This window comes from Salmo trutta, chromosome 1, assembly GCF_901001165.1.
Source record: "Salmo trutta chromosome 1, fSalTru1.1, whole genome shotgun sequence".
NCBI classification, from domain to species: Eukaryota; Metazoa; Chordata; class Actinopteri; order Salmoniformes; family Salmonidae; genus Salmo; species Salmo trutta.
Window position 1 is genome coordinate 25959685 of NC_042957.1, and position 16907 is coordinate 25976591.

General features: G+C 42.9%; 1 protein-coding gene and 1 non-coding gene across 2 annotated transcripts in view; both read right to left on the bottom strand.

Annotated features, from left to right (window-relative positions):
- Positions 1 to 9964, bottom strand: part of ift172 (intraflagellar transport 172) — a 28691-nt gene extending 18727 nt beyond the window's left edge. The window contains exons 1-21 of the mRNA XM_029750575.1: positions 9755 to 9964; positions 8732 to 8875; positions 8432 to 8544; positions 8288 to 8327; positions 8097 to 8162; positions 7900 to 7979; positions 7718 to 7805; positions 7336 to 7550; positions 7087 to 7210; positions 6828 to 6923; positions 6449 to 6610; positions 5928 to 5981; positions 5625 to 5728; positions 5155 to 5240; positions 3684 to 3796; positions 3196 to 3363; positions 2732 to 2868; positions 1730 to 1837; positions 813 to 897; positions 223 to 315; positions 4 to 81 (exon numbers count right to left, since the gene is read on the bottom strand). Coding sequence (XP_029606435.1) covers positions 4 to 81; positions 223 to 315; positions 813 to 897; positions 1730 to 1837; positions 2732 to 2868; positions 3196 to 3363; positions 3684 to 3796; positions 5155 to 5240; positions 5625 to 5728; positions 5928 to 5981; positions 6449 to 6610; positions 6828 to 6923; positions 7087 to 7210; positions 7336 to 7550; positions 7718 to 7805; positions 7900 to 7979; positions 8097 to 8162; positions 8288 to 8327; positions 8432 to 8544; positions 8732 to 8875; positions 9755 to 9793 — 2193 coding nt within the window. The 5' untranslated portion in view covers positions 9794 to 9964. The remainder of the gene's footprint in view (positions 1 to 3; positions 82 to 222; positions 316 to 812; positions 898 to 1729; positions 1838 to 2731; positions 2869 to 3195; positions 3364 to 3683; positions 3797 to 5154; positions 5241 to 5624; positions 5729 to 5927; positions 5982 to 6448; positions 6611 to 6827; positions 6924 to 7086; positions 7211 to 7335; positions 7551 to 7717; positions 7806 to 7899; positions 7980 to 8096; positions 8163 to 8287; positions 8328 to 8431; positions 8545 to 8731; positions 8876 to 9754) is intronic.
- A 190-nt stretch (positions 9965 to 10154) lies between these two features.
- Positions 10155 to 10226, bottom strand: trnaa-ugc (transfer RNA alanine (anticodon UGC)). The gene has a single exon. It is a non-coding gene; the product is annotated as a tRNA-Ala (tRNA).
- Between the last annotated feature and the right edge of the window lie 6681 nt (positions 10227 to 16907).

Here is a 16907-nt window from a genome sequence, read left to right on the forward strand (position 1 = left end):
TACCTTGGACTCGGCCACAGCGATGCAGTCGTCCCACATGTGAAGCTCCTGATACATCTCCATCACTTCATCAATGGCATTCTACAGAGCGGTCACACAACACAGCGACACACATCCCGGTGAGACTGGGGAGGCTCTTCATGCCTTCCCTACAGACCAAATGCTTCACTGAGTTGTATAGTGTTAGACAGACATTCCGCCATTCAAGTTACACCCTCCTACCTGCTCCATATAGTACATCTCAGCCAGTTTGTAGTTCTTGTCCAGCATGGCGAGGCGTGCTTTGACTTGGTAGAACTCGGTACCATCACCACCCTGGAGATTAGACAAGGCAAGTGTCACATAAGACCAACTTCAACATGTATCTGAAAGGCTAAAGGGAATGGCATGTCCTTTCTATCAGACTGGGGCAGGCCGCCCTGCATTCAACAATGGTAAACAGGTGCTGGGGGTGCGTGTGTGGGCATGCATGTGTGTGATTAGCATTAATGGAGTTTAATAGCCCAGTGGAGCAGAGGGATGTAATGGATGGATTGACTGGCCTGGCCAGTCAGGGAGCAGCTGTGCTGGCAGGGGTGCCAATGTGCCCATGCTCCAGGGTGCAGAGAGACCCACAGGGGCCCCAACAGACACCCAGGGCTGAGCCCCGTGGCCCCAGATGGGACACCTGGATTGGATTGCCTCCAACTCAGGGCCTGGATGACTATGGACCCAAACTAGAGCCTAAAACACTACTCAGTATATCTACTGCCAGTTATGAAGGGAAATGGGGACCGGCGATGCACGAGAGACCAACACACTACAGTACGTACGTATTCCTTTGAGACTTGGTCAGCGATCCTGTTAGTCTGGTTCAGAAAGCGAGCTTTGGAGACATCTCCCAAGGCAGCAAAACACCTAAAAAAACACACAAAACAACTTAAGGCACACTGAGGGTGCAACAAAAACAAATGTGTACAGACAAAAACTCTGACATAACCTCTAAAACAAATACCAAGGGTGTTCTATCAACAGCCTTCAGCCATGCTACAGTGCCGGGGTGAACATTTCAATGGCTTTCTAACTTAGGCCGCCTGTATCACCAGCTCTTTCAGGGAAGTTGCATCACGCTAATAAGCTGCGTTCGCAATCAAAAGAGGAGCATCTCTTTTTAGCTACCTACCCTCCTTCATTTACATTCTCCTCTCCAGACAAAACCCTTTTTTCCCCCCTCTGCATGATTTATGCAAATCAACCCCCATACATAAGGAACGGCCGCTGCATTATTGATGCCATGCTACAGTCAAATCTAACTTTCACCCCGCAAAAAAATCTCAAAAGCTTAAGTAAGCACCACCAGAGTAAGTTAAGTGAGTCATATTGAGAGAGATAGCTTTTTCTAGCCAGGGACACATCTTTCAACGTGACACAGAGTACTCTCAGTTCTGGGTGAACTGCTTAGCGCTGTACTATTTCTCCCCCCCCCAGTCACGTACGCATTGCTCAGATAAAAACACTGAGGAGAGAGGGGGCTGCTCCAGGCTAAACGCCTTCACGGGAGGCGAGTCACTTTTCACAAGTTAAAACGGAGAGAGAGCGAGAGAAAGGATTGTATTAGAAGATAAGCCTAACAGTGCTGTTGTTTAGGTTTTACCGAGCCCCCTAGGGACACGCACGACGACATGAGTGGAGTGTGTGTATGTTGTGGCATGAGTGACGCAGTCTGCGTGTGGTCCCCCGCTGTGCTGACCTCTCTGCGATGTGGAGCTGGCGGGCCTCCAGAGACAGTTTGCTCAGAGTTTTCCACATGGCTTCCGTCTCCGAGGACATCTCCAGAGTCTCCAGGAAAGCTGTGGCTCTGAGGGAACACACACACACACACACACACGTGAGTCACACACAGCAGGACCATCCACAGGGACAACTCACAGCAGGAGAGAGCAACAAAGTGTAACTAGAAAAAACAGATTCAACAGAAAAACAACCCTCTTTTTTGCAGCTATAGGGTGACAGTTTGAACACAGGGATTTTTCCGCATTTTTTTGGTCCTCCTAAGTCCAAACAGTGAACAAATGAATTTTCGGGACGGAAAAATGTTTCAGTGTAAACTTAAACAACTAAATATGTACATATACAAAGTATGTAGAAAAGATAATGGACCTATATATATATATATATATATATATATATATATAAATATATATATTTGAATAATATAATCTTTGAGAACTAACAATCACCAAAATAAAATCTACATAGTCAGGGAGAATTTAAGATTCCCAAAACAATGAATATAGCAGTATTTATTTTGTGAGTATGTTTGAGCAAAATAACACAGTATTAGCCATGACCAAATAAATAGAATTCATTGTATGAAATGGTCTTAAATGCACACATTTCTCTACAGTGCCAAGATGGTGGCTTGTAAAATTTTCTACAAAATTCAGCCGCCCAGAAAGGGGCCGACAGCACCCATTGCCACGACCCCCCCCCCCCACCTAAGCCCCTTTTGAAGAAAAACGTGGCAGTTGTCAAAATAAACTACATGCACTTCAAATAGGCGACACAGCATTGAGTGTGGAATGCGGACCACAATAGTTGCATTCTAAACCCACATTCATTCCACCCTGGATGTTGCACAACTAGAGATCTTACCAAAACCAAATCAGCAACTAGAATCGTAATATATTGTAAGCTGCCACTTTTGTGCATTCCGAAAGACCCACTGCATTCTTACAAGGTAGATACTAACCTATAATAGTCGCCATCGTCAATAGCTGTTCCAAACTCGATAAGGCCCTCGTCCAAGGTGTAGGACACAGTGTTGACCCCCTCGGTCACGATCACCTCTGTCTTACCATTGGACCTCTCCAGATCCACTACATCCCCCTGTGGAAAACAGAGAGGCCAAATCAGCCCTCTTCTCAGCCCTTATAGTTCTACCTGCTAGGAGATAATTACACTGTGTGCCTTTCACTGCACTCAGAGGCTTAAAGGTTCATCAAGACAGAGGAGGACAATAAGAACACAGGCATGGGCTGTGGTGTGGGGTGTGAAAAAGAAGAGCTGCACACAGTCGGTCACATTGGGTATTAAACTTCAAGGTCTATAAACAGAAAGTAGTCAAATCAGTAGTTCAGCCACACGGTGACTAACGTTAGCCCTGCCAGTAGCATACGAGCTGGCCGGACCCTCTCCCCCCGCCCTTGCCCTCACCCTGAGGGGGAACATGGTGGCTCTCTCTGGGCTGTCGATGTTGTACCACACACACAGGTTGCCTCTGTTCTGGCTCACCACCACGTCACTGCCGGGAACCCACTGCACGTAGGAGCAGAAGCTCAACACTGTGGTCTTAACACTGCTCTCTATGTCATACAGGTGGAGCTGAAGGAGAGAGGGAGAGAGAGAGGAGAAGAGTTAGAGGATTAGGCAGTGATGCAAGGAATCACATGAAGCCGGTCTGTTACTCAAATAAACTCAAATCCAAGCAGTAATGCACCTTTCAAAACTAGAATTTCAGCTCTACTGGGTCCTCAACAACAAATTCTAAACCATAGCGAAACATCTGAGTACAATGAGTCACTTTTCAGTCAAAAGCTCCCAAAGGGATTCCCAATTAAAATGCTTGGCATCCTTTGCCCAGGGCGAGCACATCAAACAGGCATAGCTCTAGGCAGCCCAGTTACTTTAAGCTGCTGCCTCACCCGTAGTTTCTTGTCCCTGAAGAGTAGCTTGCGCCCCGTCTCATTGAGCTCCAGCCAGTCAATCTTGGAGTCGTGGTTGATGGTTCCCAGGTTGTATCCGCCGGCCAGATCCACTGTGAGTGGGAGGGAGAGAGATTACCTGAGCCGTGCCTCTAGGTCATAGCAGCAATCAATGACTGGTGGCATCGAGAGACAGAGAAGGAAAACATTCTCAACTCCAGAGTTTGTACTAAGAGGGTAGGTGGTGTATCGTGTTTAAAGCCACATTATATATCTATATATCTGCTAGGCAAGAGATAAAACGGTATGTTGTAAGTGAGGGGCCTACAGAACAAAGCCATGACGCAATATGAATATGTCAACGTTCACAGTAGTATACATTCACTCTGACAAACATCTATGATTCTCTAATGAATCATGTGACAGAGAGGCCTGGCTTTGCTACTCCTTTTATTCTGTAGTCAAGCTTCTGAGAAGCTAAAAAATCATTTTCCAATTTACACTTTCAGAGCGAGGGAGGGAAGGAAAGAAAAGAGGGAGGGAGGGGAGAAGCAACACAAAAAAAAGAAAAAGAAACTGTCATTCAAAGGGGAGAAATAAATTGGATGGAGGTTGTTTCTCATTTTCACCACCTGAACAAAAAAACTGTTTGGCGGTGACAGAAAGACATGCCCGGACTTAATTAGCACAGGAAGTGGACAGGGCTTGGGCAGATGGCGCTCAGCTCAGCCCTGCACTGTGGCGGGGTCTGGGCTTGGGCCGTGCTTTAGACTCCACACCGCCACCCACCACCCCGCCCACCATGGGGTCAGCGCCTAATTGAAAGGCCCGTTATCTGGAAGCGGCATATGCCTGTTTGTCTCAGCATCATTCTTTACCGGCCCTCACAGGCGCTAGCGTCTCAGGCTGCCCCAGGGGAGAGAGGGGAGGAGTGGGGTAAGAGAGGGACGGTGTGGGCCCGCTAAAATCAAACAGTCGTTCACCTAATCAATACCTAGCAACGTGGGGACCAAGTCGCTCGGAGCAGCGCCTGCCTGCCTTTACATGAATAGGTATCATCCATCACAAAAAGGGCAGGTCAGCGTCTTTGTGTGTTAGACTCTCTTTATCTGCAAATAAGAATGGATGGGAGGGCTGGGCTGGAACTTGGCCTTGGAGTGAAGGTGACTGACACTTTTAGTTAAAATATTTAGCAATTACTTCACACGGTCACTTTGGATGCAAATCCCTTCACTAGATAGTAATAGCCTAGATAAAAACACATGACACGATTTTACCTTTCTGGAAAAAGTAAAGGTCTGAGAATAAAAGCTGTAGTCAACAAGCACCAGAGTCATAACCTTGGCTTGACTTTGACCAGAAGACAACCCTTCTGCAGCACAGAAATCATGTCTTCGTGTTCTCGGTTCACCATCTCAAGGAGCATACACTCTGCATCATACATATTCCTGACACACACACACACACTTACCAATGGCAATGGTCTTGATGTCAATCAGGTAAGCTAACTTTTTGTTGCCTTCAACCCCCCTCTGTTTCCTCTCATTAAGACGAACACTAGAGATGCAGACACAGTGTGGGGTAGACATATACGTAAGCAGAGGGGGAATGTTAAAACTGAACATCCAAACATTAGCACAGAAATATCTCCAATCTGACAATCTTGACACCCTGAATACATTAGGATGGATTTGTAATGACTAACTTTGTGCACTGAAAACTGACTTGACAGCTGCTTGCAAAACGCTTACCCTTCTCACGCATTCAAAGTATGCCTGACTGTCATGTACAAACAAAGCTCAACACTACCACCTAGTGACCATTCTTCATGTACGAGTAGAAGACAAACAGAAATGTCTCGGTGACGTTAGAAAACGCAACTGCTTTCTATAATATAATATGGTATAAATATATGCATTAGGAGAATGAGTGAAAGCCAACCTGATTAGATGTGGGTTCATGAACTCCGTTCTCACTGATCCCAGGATGTCGTTGCTGCCGTACTCCACCAGCGTCAGCTCCCCAGCGTTGAAAATCATACACACCTGATACAACACATCACAGTCAGCAGCTGACTCCCTACCATTAGGAGAACATTCACAATTCCTACGTTCAAGAAGCAATGACAGGGACATGACGTGTATTTTATCATTCATAAATTGGGATTGCAGGACCTGAAAACTCCTCACTACAGCACATAAACTGCAGCCAAAGCTAAACAGGGACAGAAGAATGGAATCGTACCGTTTCATTTTCAAAGAAGAATTTTTCATTCCCCCCGGAGCCTTGCCATGCAACCTGAAAAAAGAACGGCAGAGGGGTCTTTGTTTACCCGGGGCGAAGCGCGGTGGGCGTCACTTCCTGCTTTACACTACATTACACACACACATATATACTGCAGCCTGTTATTGCGTATGTCTGTCATTTTTCGACAGCAGCACTCCAGCTCCAGTGAAGGCTCTTTGAAAACTCTCAGTTAAACAGGGATTAGCACACCGAACCGTGACAGCCCTTGAACTTTTAAAACAAGTCCTTGGAACTTCTAATATAGCAATTTGTTTCTCACTGTGCCACAAATATGCAAGAATATTCGCACAGAGGAAGGGATGGTGGCCCATAAAAAAAACATCTCTTGCACTTAGTGTCTTGATTCTTCCAACGGCTCACTTCAAATTGGAGTCTGTATACCACACACATGAGCAGGTAGAGGTAATTACTCCATAACTAGCAGAGTAAAGGATTAGTGAATGGCCAGACCATCATACCTCACTGAGCTTGTTGGAGGTCAGGTCTCCCAGCAGCAGGGTATCAGAAGTGTGGCCCACCAGATAGCGGTCCTTCCCCATGATCTTCACCTCGTCTATCTCATAGCCGTAGTGGGACTTCAGCACCACCCGCATCCCTGTAGACAGGTTCTTTACAATCACCTGGAGACACATTGTTCAGTTAGTTAGTCAGAGCCTCCAACCCGCAAGGAAATAAGTGACAAAGAACTGTTGGGAGGGTGTTGTGATGATAAGTGAAGCTCAATACAGCCATGTCTCTGAGCCACAACTCAAGGACTCAAGTTGATCTTTCCCTGTCAGATTAACTGCAGTGGCCCGCTATCGTTCTGAACTGAAGGCGGTGAATACCACAACGTACCTGACTCAGTCCCACATAAGTCATCTCAAATTTGTTCTTGTAGATGCTCCTCCTTAGGCAGCAGTCAAACTGTTCCACTCCCCCACACAGTGTACCCTGAACACAGGGATTGACAAAAACATGTGAAGCTGCCACAAAAGTTAGAATTGCAAAAAGCTGTGAAAGGCAACGTGTAGTCTACTTTCTACAGTACTGGGAGCTAATCAAGTATTTCATTACTGTTGGGAACAGGTGTGTTCGTTCATGTATGGCTACTCACTGCACAGAGGCGTGAGCCATCCTTCTTCCAGGCCAAGGCAGTGATGGTGTACAGGTTGGGAATCTCTTTAGGGGATGCTTCGTCCCATGCACCTTTCCGAGGACCCCAGTTGAAGACTCTCAATCTGAAATTACATAATTTGAACAAAACAGCTTATCACTCAGAACTTCCTGCTTCCAAGCAATGTAAGATAAGTTTGTAATATCATGCTTATTACTTGTATACTGATGTATCAAAATGAAGACTGACCGGTCATAGCTGCCGATGACCACAGACTGTCCACTGGGACTGGTGGCGGCCACAGTGAACTCTTTCTCCGAGCGGTCTCGGCTGTAGTCAAAAGTCTGCTGGATGTGACCCTCCCTGCCATAGGCCACTATCTTCTTGTCACATCCAGCCACGATGATGCTATTGGTGCCCCATGCCAGGGCATATGGTGGGCAAGGGTGGGTCAACAATTTGCCCTGCAAAAAGATTGGAGAGACATGCATCAATGCACATCTACCTGATAAGATTTTTTTTTAACAGTGAAATGTGAGAGCAAAAGGTTTGACCCAAGGAGTACTATGAGAAAATAGTACTCCTTGGGGGACACATTGAGATGATTTAATGTCAGTATTGGGTACAGTACCTGAGATTCTCCTGAGCCTTCGTCATCAAAGAAATATCTTACAACAGTCCCGTCTGCGTGGCCTGAGAGCATGCCCTTCCCAGAAACACTGGCACACAGAGAGGAGTACAGCATTAGAGCTACAACATCAGACTATAACTTTGAATGAGAGGGTTTGAAGAAAGAAAAAGAAAGGCACATACTTTGATGTCAATGAGACAACATAGGAATCTGTTCCGTAGACCGTAGATGACTTGTTTGTTTTTGTGTTGGCAAGGCGAACCTGGGAGGAAGCAAACAAAACATATCAAGATCCAACAGAATGTTCTGAAAACTCATAGTACTTCCTGTTATTGAAAATACTGGCAGTAAAAAAATATTGATTGTGTAAATTACTTACCTTTCCCTCTGCTAATCCAAAAACGATAGCGTGTTCTGCTGGCCATAGCAAACAAGTCAAAGCACTCTGAAACACAATGAGATTGGTTTTAAATGTACTTTTAAATTGACTGTTGTTTGTATTTTGGTAAATAACTCAAAAGAGAGCTTGAACATAGTTCTACTGCATCACAGAAATGTGTGATTACTTACTGTCTGTACAAATTTGTTGCAGATGACCTTTTTCTCACCCCTGTGAGAAATAAAGAAACATCACACTTGAGACAAAGAGATGGTAGAGCGGGCCATCTGTGAATCCAAACCCAGCCAAAATACAAATACCAGAAGCATTCTTACCATTCCTCTCCAATTTTGTAGACATAGATTATGTTATCAGTTTGGGCAATGGCAATTTTTGTTGAGTCAGGAGAAAATGCCATGGCCTTGACAACATAGCTCTTCTTTCCATACTGCAATAAGATAAATATCACAAGAACATTATCACTCTATCGAATATACCTAGTTTCAGTTGCAAGCTGTGTGTGAGTGTTTCTGGGAAAAGCTTCCGGTATCAAACTGGTCAGACAAAAAGTGGTGTACATAATTGATGAGAGGATTACATGATAGTCAAACTTGACAACTGAGATGCCTACTAACCTTAGATTCTGCAGGCTTAGTAGAGAACTTATCCCTTTTCTCTCCTTGCTCATCGTACAGTAAGACCACTCTGTCCACAGTGCATACAGCAAATTTGCCATTATTCGGTGCCCATGTCATACAAGTAACTTTTGCAGCTCCCTCCTGTGGTAAAGGGACAACAAATTGGATACCATGTCAGTATAGTTACTTCACACGGGTAACTAGTGTTTTTCTTCAATCCTGTCTCTGACCCACACCAAAAAGTCTACACACCCTGACCTCTAGGACCTTCAGTTGAAGAAAAAAATTGACATAAGTTAGCTAACGTTAGTAAAACGTTATCTAGCTAGTTAAGGACACATGCTGAGTCTTGCTAGATATCAATCAAATGTATTTATAAAGCCCTTTTTACATCAGCAGATGTCACAAAGTGCTATACAGAAGCCCAGCCTAAAACCCCAAACAGCAAGCAATGCAAAGACACAAAGACATTGTTCATCTAGATATCGCCACATGAAACCGAATCTCATCGGGATGCAGTTGTATACATTTCACATCTGTATTACTCTGGATTGTCGTCGCTGGTGAAGAAACCTATTCTGTTCCCTTTTAAGGTGGGAATTGAACAAGTAACTGTGCCAAAGTTACAGTATATGCACCACGTGTCATCAGACCGCCCGAAAGACATGACCAGATTGAGAAAAGTGCTGTGAGATGAAGGGACAGATAACAGCAATAGCCAAGGTTGGAAACCTAAAGGCACAAAAGGCACTAAGTGTGGAGATTTGTGTTTAGTGTGATGCAGAAAAATAAGAGACTTCTATCCTGTAATATTGACTTTCAATGTGGGGCTGGTGGCAGCAATATATACATTTACGGTTAAGCTGGAGGTAGAAAATTCAGTACATAACACATTGAGGCATACTGGGCTAGCTAGCAGCAAGCAAATGTTAGTCATCAAAGCATTCTAGTTTGTTAGCTAACGTTAGCTGTGGTGGTTAACGTTACTAGCTACTGTAGTAGTAAAATGGCCGAGCTTACTTGGGGCGTTAAAAGCGTCTTCAGATGCTTTAGTTGCATGGTTGAAATCTATAATCATCTATGTAACTGGTGTAATGTGTAGTCTTTATAAATTATAATATAATCCCGAAGTTACTGCTGTTTACGTTAGCTAACGTTAGAATTGGTTCTGTTGATAAGGGAGGCAGACATTTTTCAAAACATCCGTTCTCCCTGGTTACGGTTGTCTGGCACGTATGTGGGCGTGTTACCCAAAAACGTCTGACGACAGCACGCACGAAAATATCCAGAGCTCGGATATATATATTTTTTACATTTTAACTATAAAATATTTGTAAATACAATAACAGCTAGCAAAGCTAGCTTTACATCGAAACGCATCAAATAGACCAGTACTATGGAATTGCAAAAAAGTACATCTTGGAGATGCCGGGGATTGAACCCGGGGCCTCATACATGCAAAGCATGCGCTCTACCACTGAGCTACATCCCCATTCTAAAGTTTAAATGCTGAAAAGCTAATATGATATGGCTATCAGCTATTCAAGATGGGTGAAAAAGTGAGATGTTACACGATTAAACAGTGCATCATTTTTTTTAACCCTCCTATTATGTTGCGGGTCAATTTGACCCATTTCCACGTTTTAGTTGTCTAAAATACTAGTTACCCTCTCTTTTTCTCCATTAAATTTAATGACTTTCTTCATTTAGGGTCATGAACCTAACTTCAAAATGTGGACACGCTGATGTGTTGTGGAATGTCTGTGTAGATTGTGTACACAAACATGATGTTGTGGGTCATTTTGACCCAGAGGCTTTCATGTGTATAGATATTTCCACAGGTCCAAAATAAACAAGTGTCTTTGATGTATTTTGTTTTCACTGGTTCTGGTTGCAGTTTTATAATTATGTTTGAGTGAAAAGGAGCTTTCCCAAACCGCTTTCTCAGTGCGGGAGCAGCAGATCTCTAACATAGACACTAAAAAATGAGCTCCAAACAGAAAATGCTTTGTTTGTGAGAAATTAAAAATGTTTAACAAATAGTTCTTAAATATAGAGTTGTTGAAATCAAATGTTCTTGTATTTCTTCTTTCTGAAAGATCTGACAAGATAAAATAAAGTTTTTACTTTATTCTTTGACTGTCTTGAGTGCATTTAAACTGTGTGGGTCAATCCGACCCATAACATAATGGACGTCATTTTTTTCCCAGCAAATCACAAAGGTTAAGATATGAAATTGAATTACTAGAAAATGACAGTTCATTAAGAAAATGTGTCTTCTTACATGTTTTGAAATATTTATGGTTGTGAAATAAGTTGAAGTGGAGGTTAAAAACATTGCTTTGCAAGGTTGATCTTCTGTTATTTTGTGGTGGTTTGTTTAAGCAATAAGGCACAAGGGGGTGTGGTATATGGCCAATATACCATGGCTAAGGAATGTTCTTAAGCACGACGCAACGCGGAGTGCCTGGATACAGCCCTTAGCCGTGGTATATTGGCCATATGCCACAAACCACAAGGTGCCTGACTGCTATTATAAAATGGTCACCAACATAATTAAAACAGTAAAAATAAATGTTTTGTCATACTGTATATAAAGTGTAATACTGGGATGCAAACACAAAATTGAATACATTTTATCTCTATATCTGACATTGTACAGGTGTCTTCTTTTTGCTAAGCTCATAACCATGTGTGTGAGGTGTATACTTTTGTTTCAAAATATATTTTTTTAAGACTACCAAGAAACTCTATGTGTGACCCTGATTTAGCCCAATGAAGTAAAAGGTTAACAAAAACACATAAACAACATGAAGCTAAGTATGTCTTTGTACTTGGTACAATTCAAGTCCAAGTGGCAAACAATAATGTAAGCATGTGGTTCTGGGCAAGTGTAGTCATTGTTTGTGTGTGTATGTACATGTAAGTTGTTCGTATGTATACGTTTGTTGTACTTGGAGTGTTTGTTTTTTTACTTAAAAAATATGATTTAAAAATAAATGAAAAAAATAAACAAGAAACAGGTGCACAAATATCATACACCCCAAAAATGCTAACCTCCCCTTTATTGTAGTGATGAGAGGTTAGCATGTCTTGTGCATTCAGGACTATCTGTAATCATAGTGGCATCCACATTAATGTAGAAGTGTTTAGAAACATATTCAATTCTTATTAACAATAAAAGTGACTCCAAAATGACAATACATTATTTACCATTAATTTCTACTGGGCACAAAATAATCTGAAACACAACCAAAAAAAACAGCAAATGCATCCAACAAGTTTGTCGCTACTTTATGTTAATTTTAATGCTACATTCATTTTGATTACTGCATTGTTGGGTTTGGAGCTTCCAAGAAAGTTTTCACAGTACTTGTGCACGTGACATTAAAACTTGAAACTCAAGCTTCACGTCACTCACCAGGGCCATGATGATCTGAAGGAGACTGCTAAATCAAGGCAAAGGTAAGAATCTCTGGATTATGAAACAGATGGAGATATTTGTGATGTTCCTCTGGGTACCAGCTCATGTGGGAGTAGAGGGGAATGAGGAGGTGGATGTGATAGCCAAGCAGGCTCCTAAACATCCTAATGTTGAGATGGAATTGTCAATCAGTAAAGCAGAATCCAAGGGGTTAATAAGAATAGGGGTTAAAAATAAGTAGCAAGAGTTATGGAACAGGGAGAGAAAGGGAAGACCCCTGTATAAGATCCAGGAAAAGGTGGGGTCAGGGAGGTCCTCAGATCAAGAGAGAAGGAAGGAATGTGGGAAAGTGTAGTCACAAGGCTGAGACTGGGACACATAAGGCTCAATAGTACATTGAAATTGGTGGGGAAACATCCGACTGTGATCATTGTCAGGAGGAGATGGAGACAGTGGAAATGTTCTATTACAGTGCCAGAAATATGTGGGGGAAAGGGAGCGATTGTTATTAGATTTGAGGAAAAGTGGGGTTGAAGAGCCAGGATTAAGTGAACTGCTGGGAAAATCTTCAGGGGATGTTGTATTTAATTCAGTGGCAATTTTAGCATGTATATCCTTGTGGGGCAAACAAAAAACAAGAAAATTGTAGATGTATGCCAGCAATTCCACTACACAACACTAAACAATACATTCATTGCATTATAATGGTGACAAATGGTGCCCAACAGCAGTCCCAACACCTACCACTGCTACACCTGGCTATCAGTGGAGCCTTGTCTGGCAGCGAAACAGTTAATTCAGCCTCATTTACTGCCTTTGAAAAAAAATAGCTGATATGGCTAACTTGCTTAAACAAATGTGGTTTCTACTGACAATTGAGACGTACAAACTATGGCATAAGGGGACGACGAGCAGATAAGAGGCAATCCGTAATTTCGAAGGACGGATTTGGTCAATACAACTATTTATTCAGCACTTTTGAAATGAACAGCAACATAATTCAGAACATGGGGCGTTCTTACAGTTTTCTCCCTGTACACCAAGTCAGAACAGTAGGATAAATAAAGGGGGCATATAAGCAGACAATGAAAGCTCTTACAATATTTGATGATTACATTTCTCTAAAACAGGCTATAGGCTACATGTGCATTACCAAGTCAGAACAGAAAGGCGAAAGTAGGGGAAACAGGGCCAAATTATTAGGTTGAGGCACATGGGCTACTAACAGCTTACTACACAGCATACACTTAGTATTACTTTCTTAGCTACCATATACATATCTCCCAGGCAGTTAGAAAAGCTAAGGCTAGCTTTTTCAAACAGAAATTTGCATCCTGTAGTACTAACTCAAAAAAGTTCTGGCACACTGTAAAGTCCATGGAGAATAAGAGCACCTCCTCCCAGCTGCCCACTGCTCTGAGGCTAGGAAACACTGTTACCACCGATAAATCCACTATAATTGAGAATTTCAATAAGCATTTCTCTACGGCTGGCCATGCTTTCCACCTGGCTACCCCTACCTGGTCAACTGCCCGGCACCCTCCACAGCAACCCGCCAAAGCCCCCACCATTTCTCCTTGACCCAAATCCAGATAGCTGATGTACTGAAAGAGCTGCAAAATCTGGACCCATACAAATCAGCCGGGCTAGACAATCTGGACCCCCTGTTTCTAAAATTATCTGCTGAAATTGTTGCAACCCCTATTACTAGCCTGTTCAACCTCTCTTTTGTATCGTCTGAGATTCCCAAAGATTGGAAAGCTGCGGCGGTCATCCCCCTCTTCAAAGGGGGTGACACTCTAGACCCAAACTGCTACAGACCTATATCTATCCTACCTTGTCTTTCTAAGGTCTTCGAAAGCCAAGTTAACAAACAGATTACCGACCATTTCGAATCCCACCGTACCTTCTCCGCTATGCAATCTGGTTTCAGAGCTGGTCATGGGTGCACCTCAGCCACGCTCAAGGTCCTAAACGACATCATAACCGCCATTGATAAGAGACATTACTGTGCAGCCGTATTCATCGACCTGGCCAAGGCTTTCGGCTCTGTCAATCACCACATTCTTATTGGCAGACTCGACAGCCTTGGTTTCTCAAATGATTGCCTCGCCTGGTTCACCAACTACTTCTCTGATAGAGTTCAGTGTGTCAAATCGGAGGGCCTGTTGTCTGGACCTCTGGCAGTCTCTATGGGTGTGCCACAGGGTTCAATTCTCGGACCGACTCTCTTCTCTGTATACATCAATGATGTTGCTCTTGCTGCTGGTGATTCTCTGATCCACCTCTACGCAGACGACACCATTCTGTATACATCTGGCTCCTCTTTGGACACTGTGTTAAACCTGTTAAGGTATAGGGGGCAGTATTTTCACGGCCGGATGAAAAACGTACCCAAATTAAACTGCCTACTACTCGGGCCCAGAAACTAGGATATGCATATTATTAGTAGATTTGGATAGAAAACACTCTGAAGTTTCTAAAACTGTTTGAATGATGTCTGTGAGTATAACAGAACTCATATCGCAGGCAAAAACCTGAGAAAAATCCAACCAGGAAGTGGGAAATCTGACACTTGTAGTCTTTCAAACCTTTGCCTATTGAAACTACAGTGTCTGTGGGGTCATTTTGCACTTCCAAAGGCTTCCACTAGATGTCAACAGTCTTTAGAAAGTTGTTTGAGGCTTCTATGTTGAATTTTGAGGGAATAACAGCCGGTTCAAGCAGTGGACTGTCTGAGGTCATGTAGTTACTTCATGCGCGTTCACGCATGGCTAGCATTTTTATTTTTCTTCTGTAATAAATACGCTATTGTCCGGTTGGAATATTATCGATTATTTATGTTAAAAACACCCTAAGGATTGATTGTAAACATTGTTTGACATGTTTCTACAAACGGTAATGGAACTTTTGAGCTTTTCGTCTATTGATTTGCACTCCCGCATCGTGCCCTTGGAATAGTGTTCTGGACGCGCCACAAAACGGAGGTATTTGGACATAAATGATGGACTTTATCGAACAAATGAACATTTCTTGTGGAAGTGGGAGTCCTGCGAGTGCATTCCGCCGAAGATCAGCAAAGGTAAGGAAAGATTTATAACACTAATTCAGAGTTTTGTTGATGTCATGACTTGGCGGGTAGCTGTATAGCTTGCATTGATGGCTGAGCTCTCTACTCAGAATATTGAACAATGTACTTTCTCCGTAAAGCTATTTTGAAATCTGACACAGCGGTTGCATTAAGAAGTAGTGCATCTATAATTCTTTAAATAATTGTTATATATTTTGTCAACGTTTATGATGAGTATTTCTGTAGATTAATGTGCACATTCACCGGAAGTTTTGGGAGGCAAACATTTTCTGAACATCAGGCGCCAATGTAAAATGCTGTTTTTGGATATAAATATGAACTTGATCGAACAAAACATACATGTATTGTGTAACATGATGTCCTATGAGTGTCATCTGATGAAGATCGTCAAAGGTTAGTGCTTAATTTTAGCTGTATTTCTGGTTTTTGTGACGCCTCTCCTTGCTAGGAAAATGGCTGTGTGGCTTTTCTTGTTTAGGTGGTGTCCTAACATAATCTAATGTTTTGCTTTCGCTGTAAAGCCTTTTTGAAATTGGACAATGTGGTTGCATTAAGGAAAAGTGTATCTTTAAAATGGTGTAAAATAGTCGTATGTTTGAGAAATTTGAATTATTAGATTTTTGATGTTTTGTATTTCGCGCCCTGCTATCCCATTGGCTGTTGGCTAGGGGTCCCGCTGGCGGAACGGGGTCCCACTGGCGGAACGGGGTCCCGCTAGCGGAACGTCTGTCCTCAATTAACTAACCTCCAGACGAGCTTCAATGGCCTCCAACTGCTCTTAAACGCAAGTAAAACTAAATGCATGCTATTCAATCGATCACTGCCCGCACCTGCTCGCCCGTCCAGCATCACTACTCTGGACGGCTCTGACTTAGAATACGTGGGCAACTACAAATACCTGGGTGTCTGGTTAGACTGTAAACTCTCCTTCCAGACTCACATTAAGCATCTCCAATCCAAAATTAAATCTAGAATCGGCTTCCTATATCGCAACAAAGCATCCTTCACTCATGCTGCCAAACACACCCTCGTAAAACTGACCATCCTACCGATCCTCGACTTCGGTGATGTCATCTATAAAATAGCCTCCAACACTCTACTCAGCAAACTGGATGCAGTCTATCACAGTGCCATCCGTTTTGTCACCAAAGCCCCATACACTACCCACCATTGCGACCTGTAAGCTCTCGTTGGTTGGCCCTCGCTTCATACTCGTCGCCAAACCCACTGGCTACAGGTTATCTACAAGTCTCTGCTAGGTAAAGCCCCTCCTTAGAAAATAAAGGAAAGCCGCACACTCTAAGAGCTCAGATGCAAAAATTTTAATAACCAACGTTTCGACAGCTAAGCTGTCTTCATCAGGGTATCATCACAAACACTGAGAGATGAGTCATTTATATAGTGTCAAGAGACACACAGGTGTTTGTAATCATGGCCAAGTATGGCCTAATATCATTGGTTAACTGAAATATTAAAAAAATGGTATACAAGGAACATACAAAAAGACAAACAAATGGATAACATATGATCATAGCATTTGTAGTCTAAAAAGTATCTAACAAACAATTACAATGGCAAAATCACAATAATCACAAGAATGGCTTCAGATCAAAGTCTATGTTGAGACCGAAGGGAGCAAGCCCCTCCTTATCTCAGCT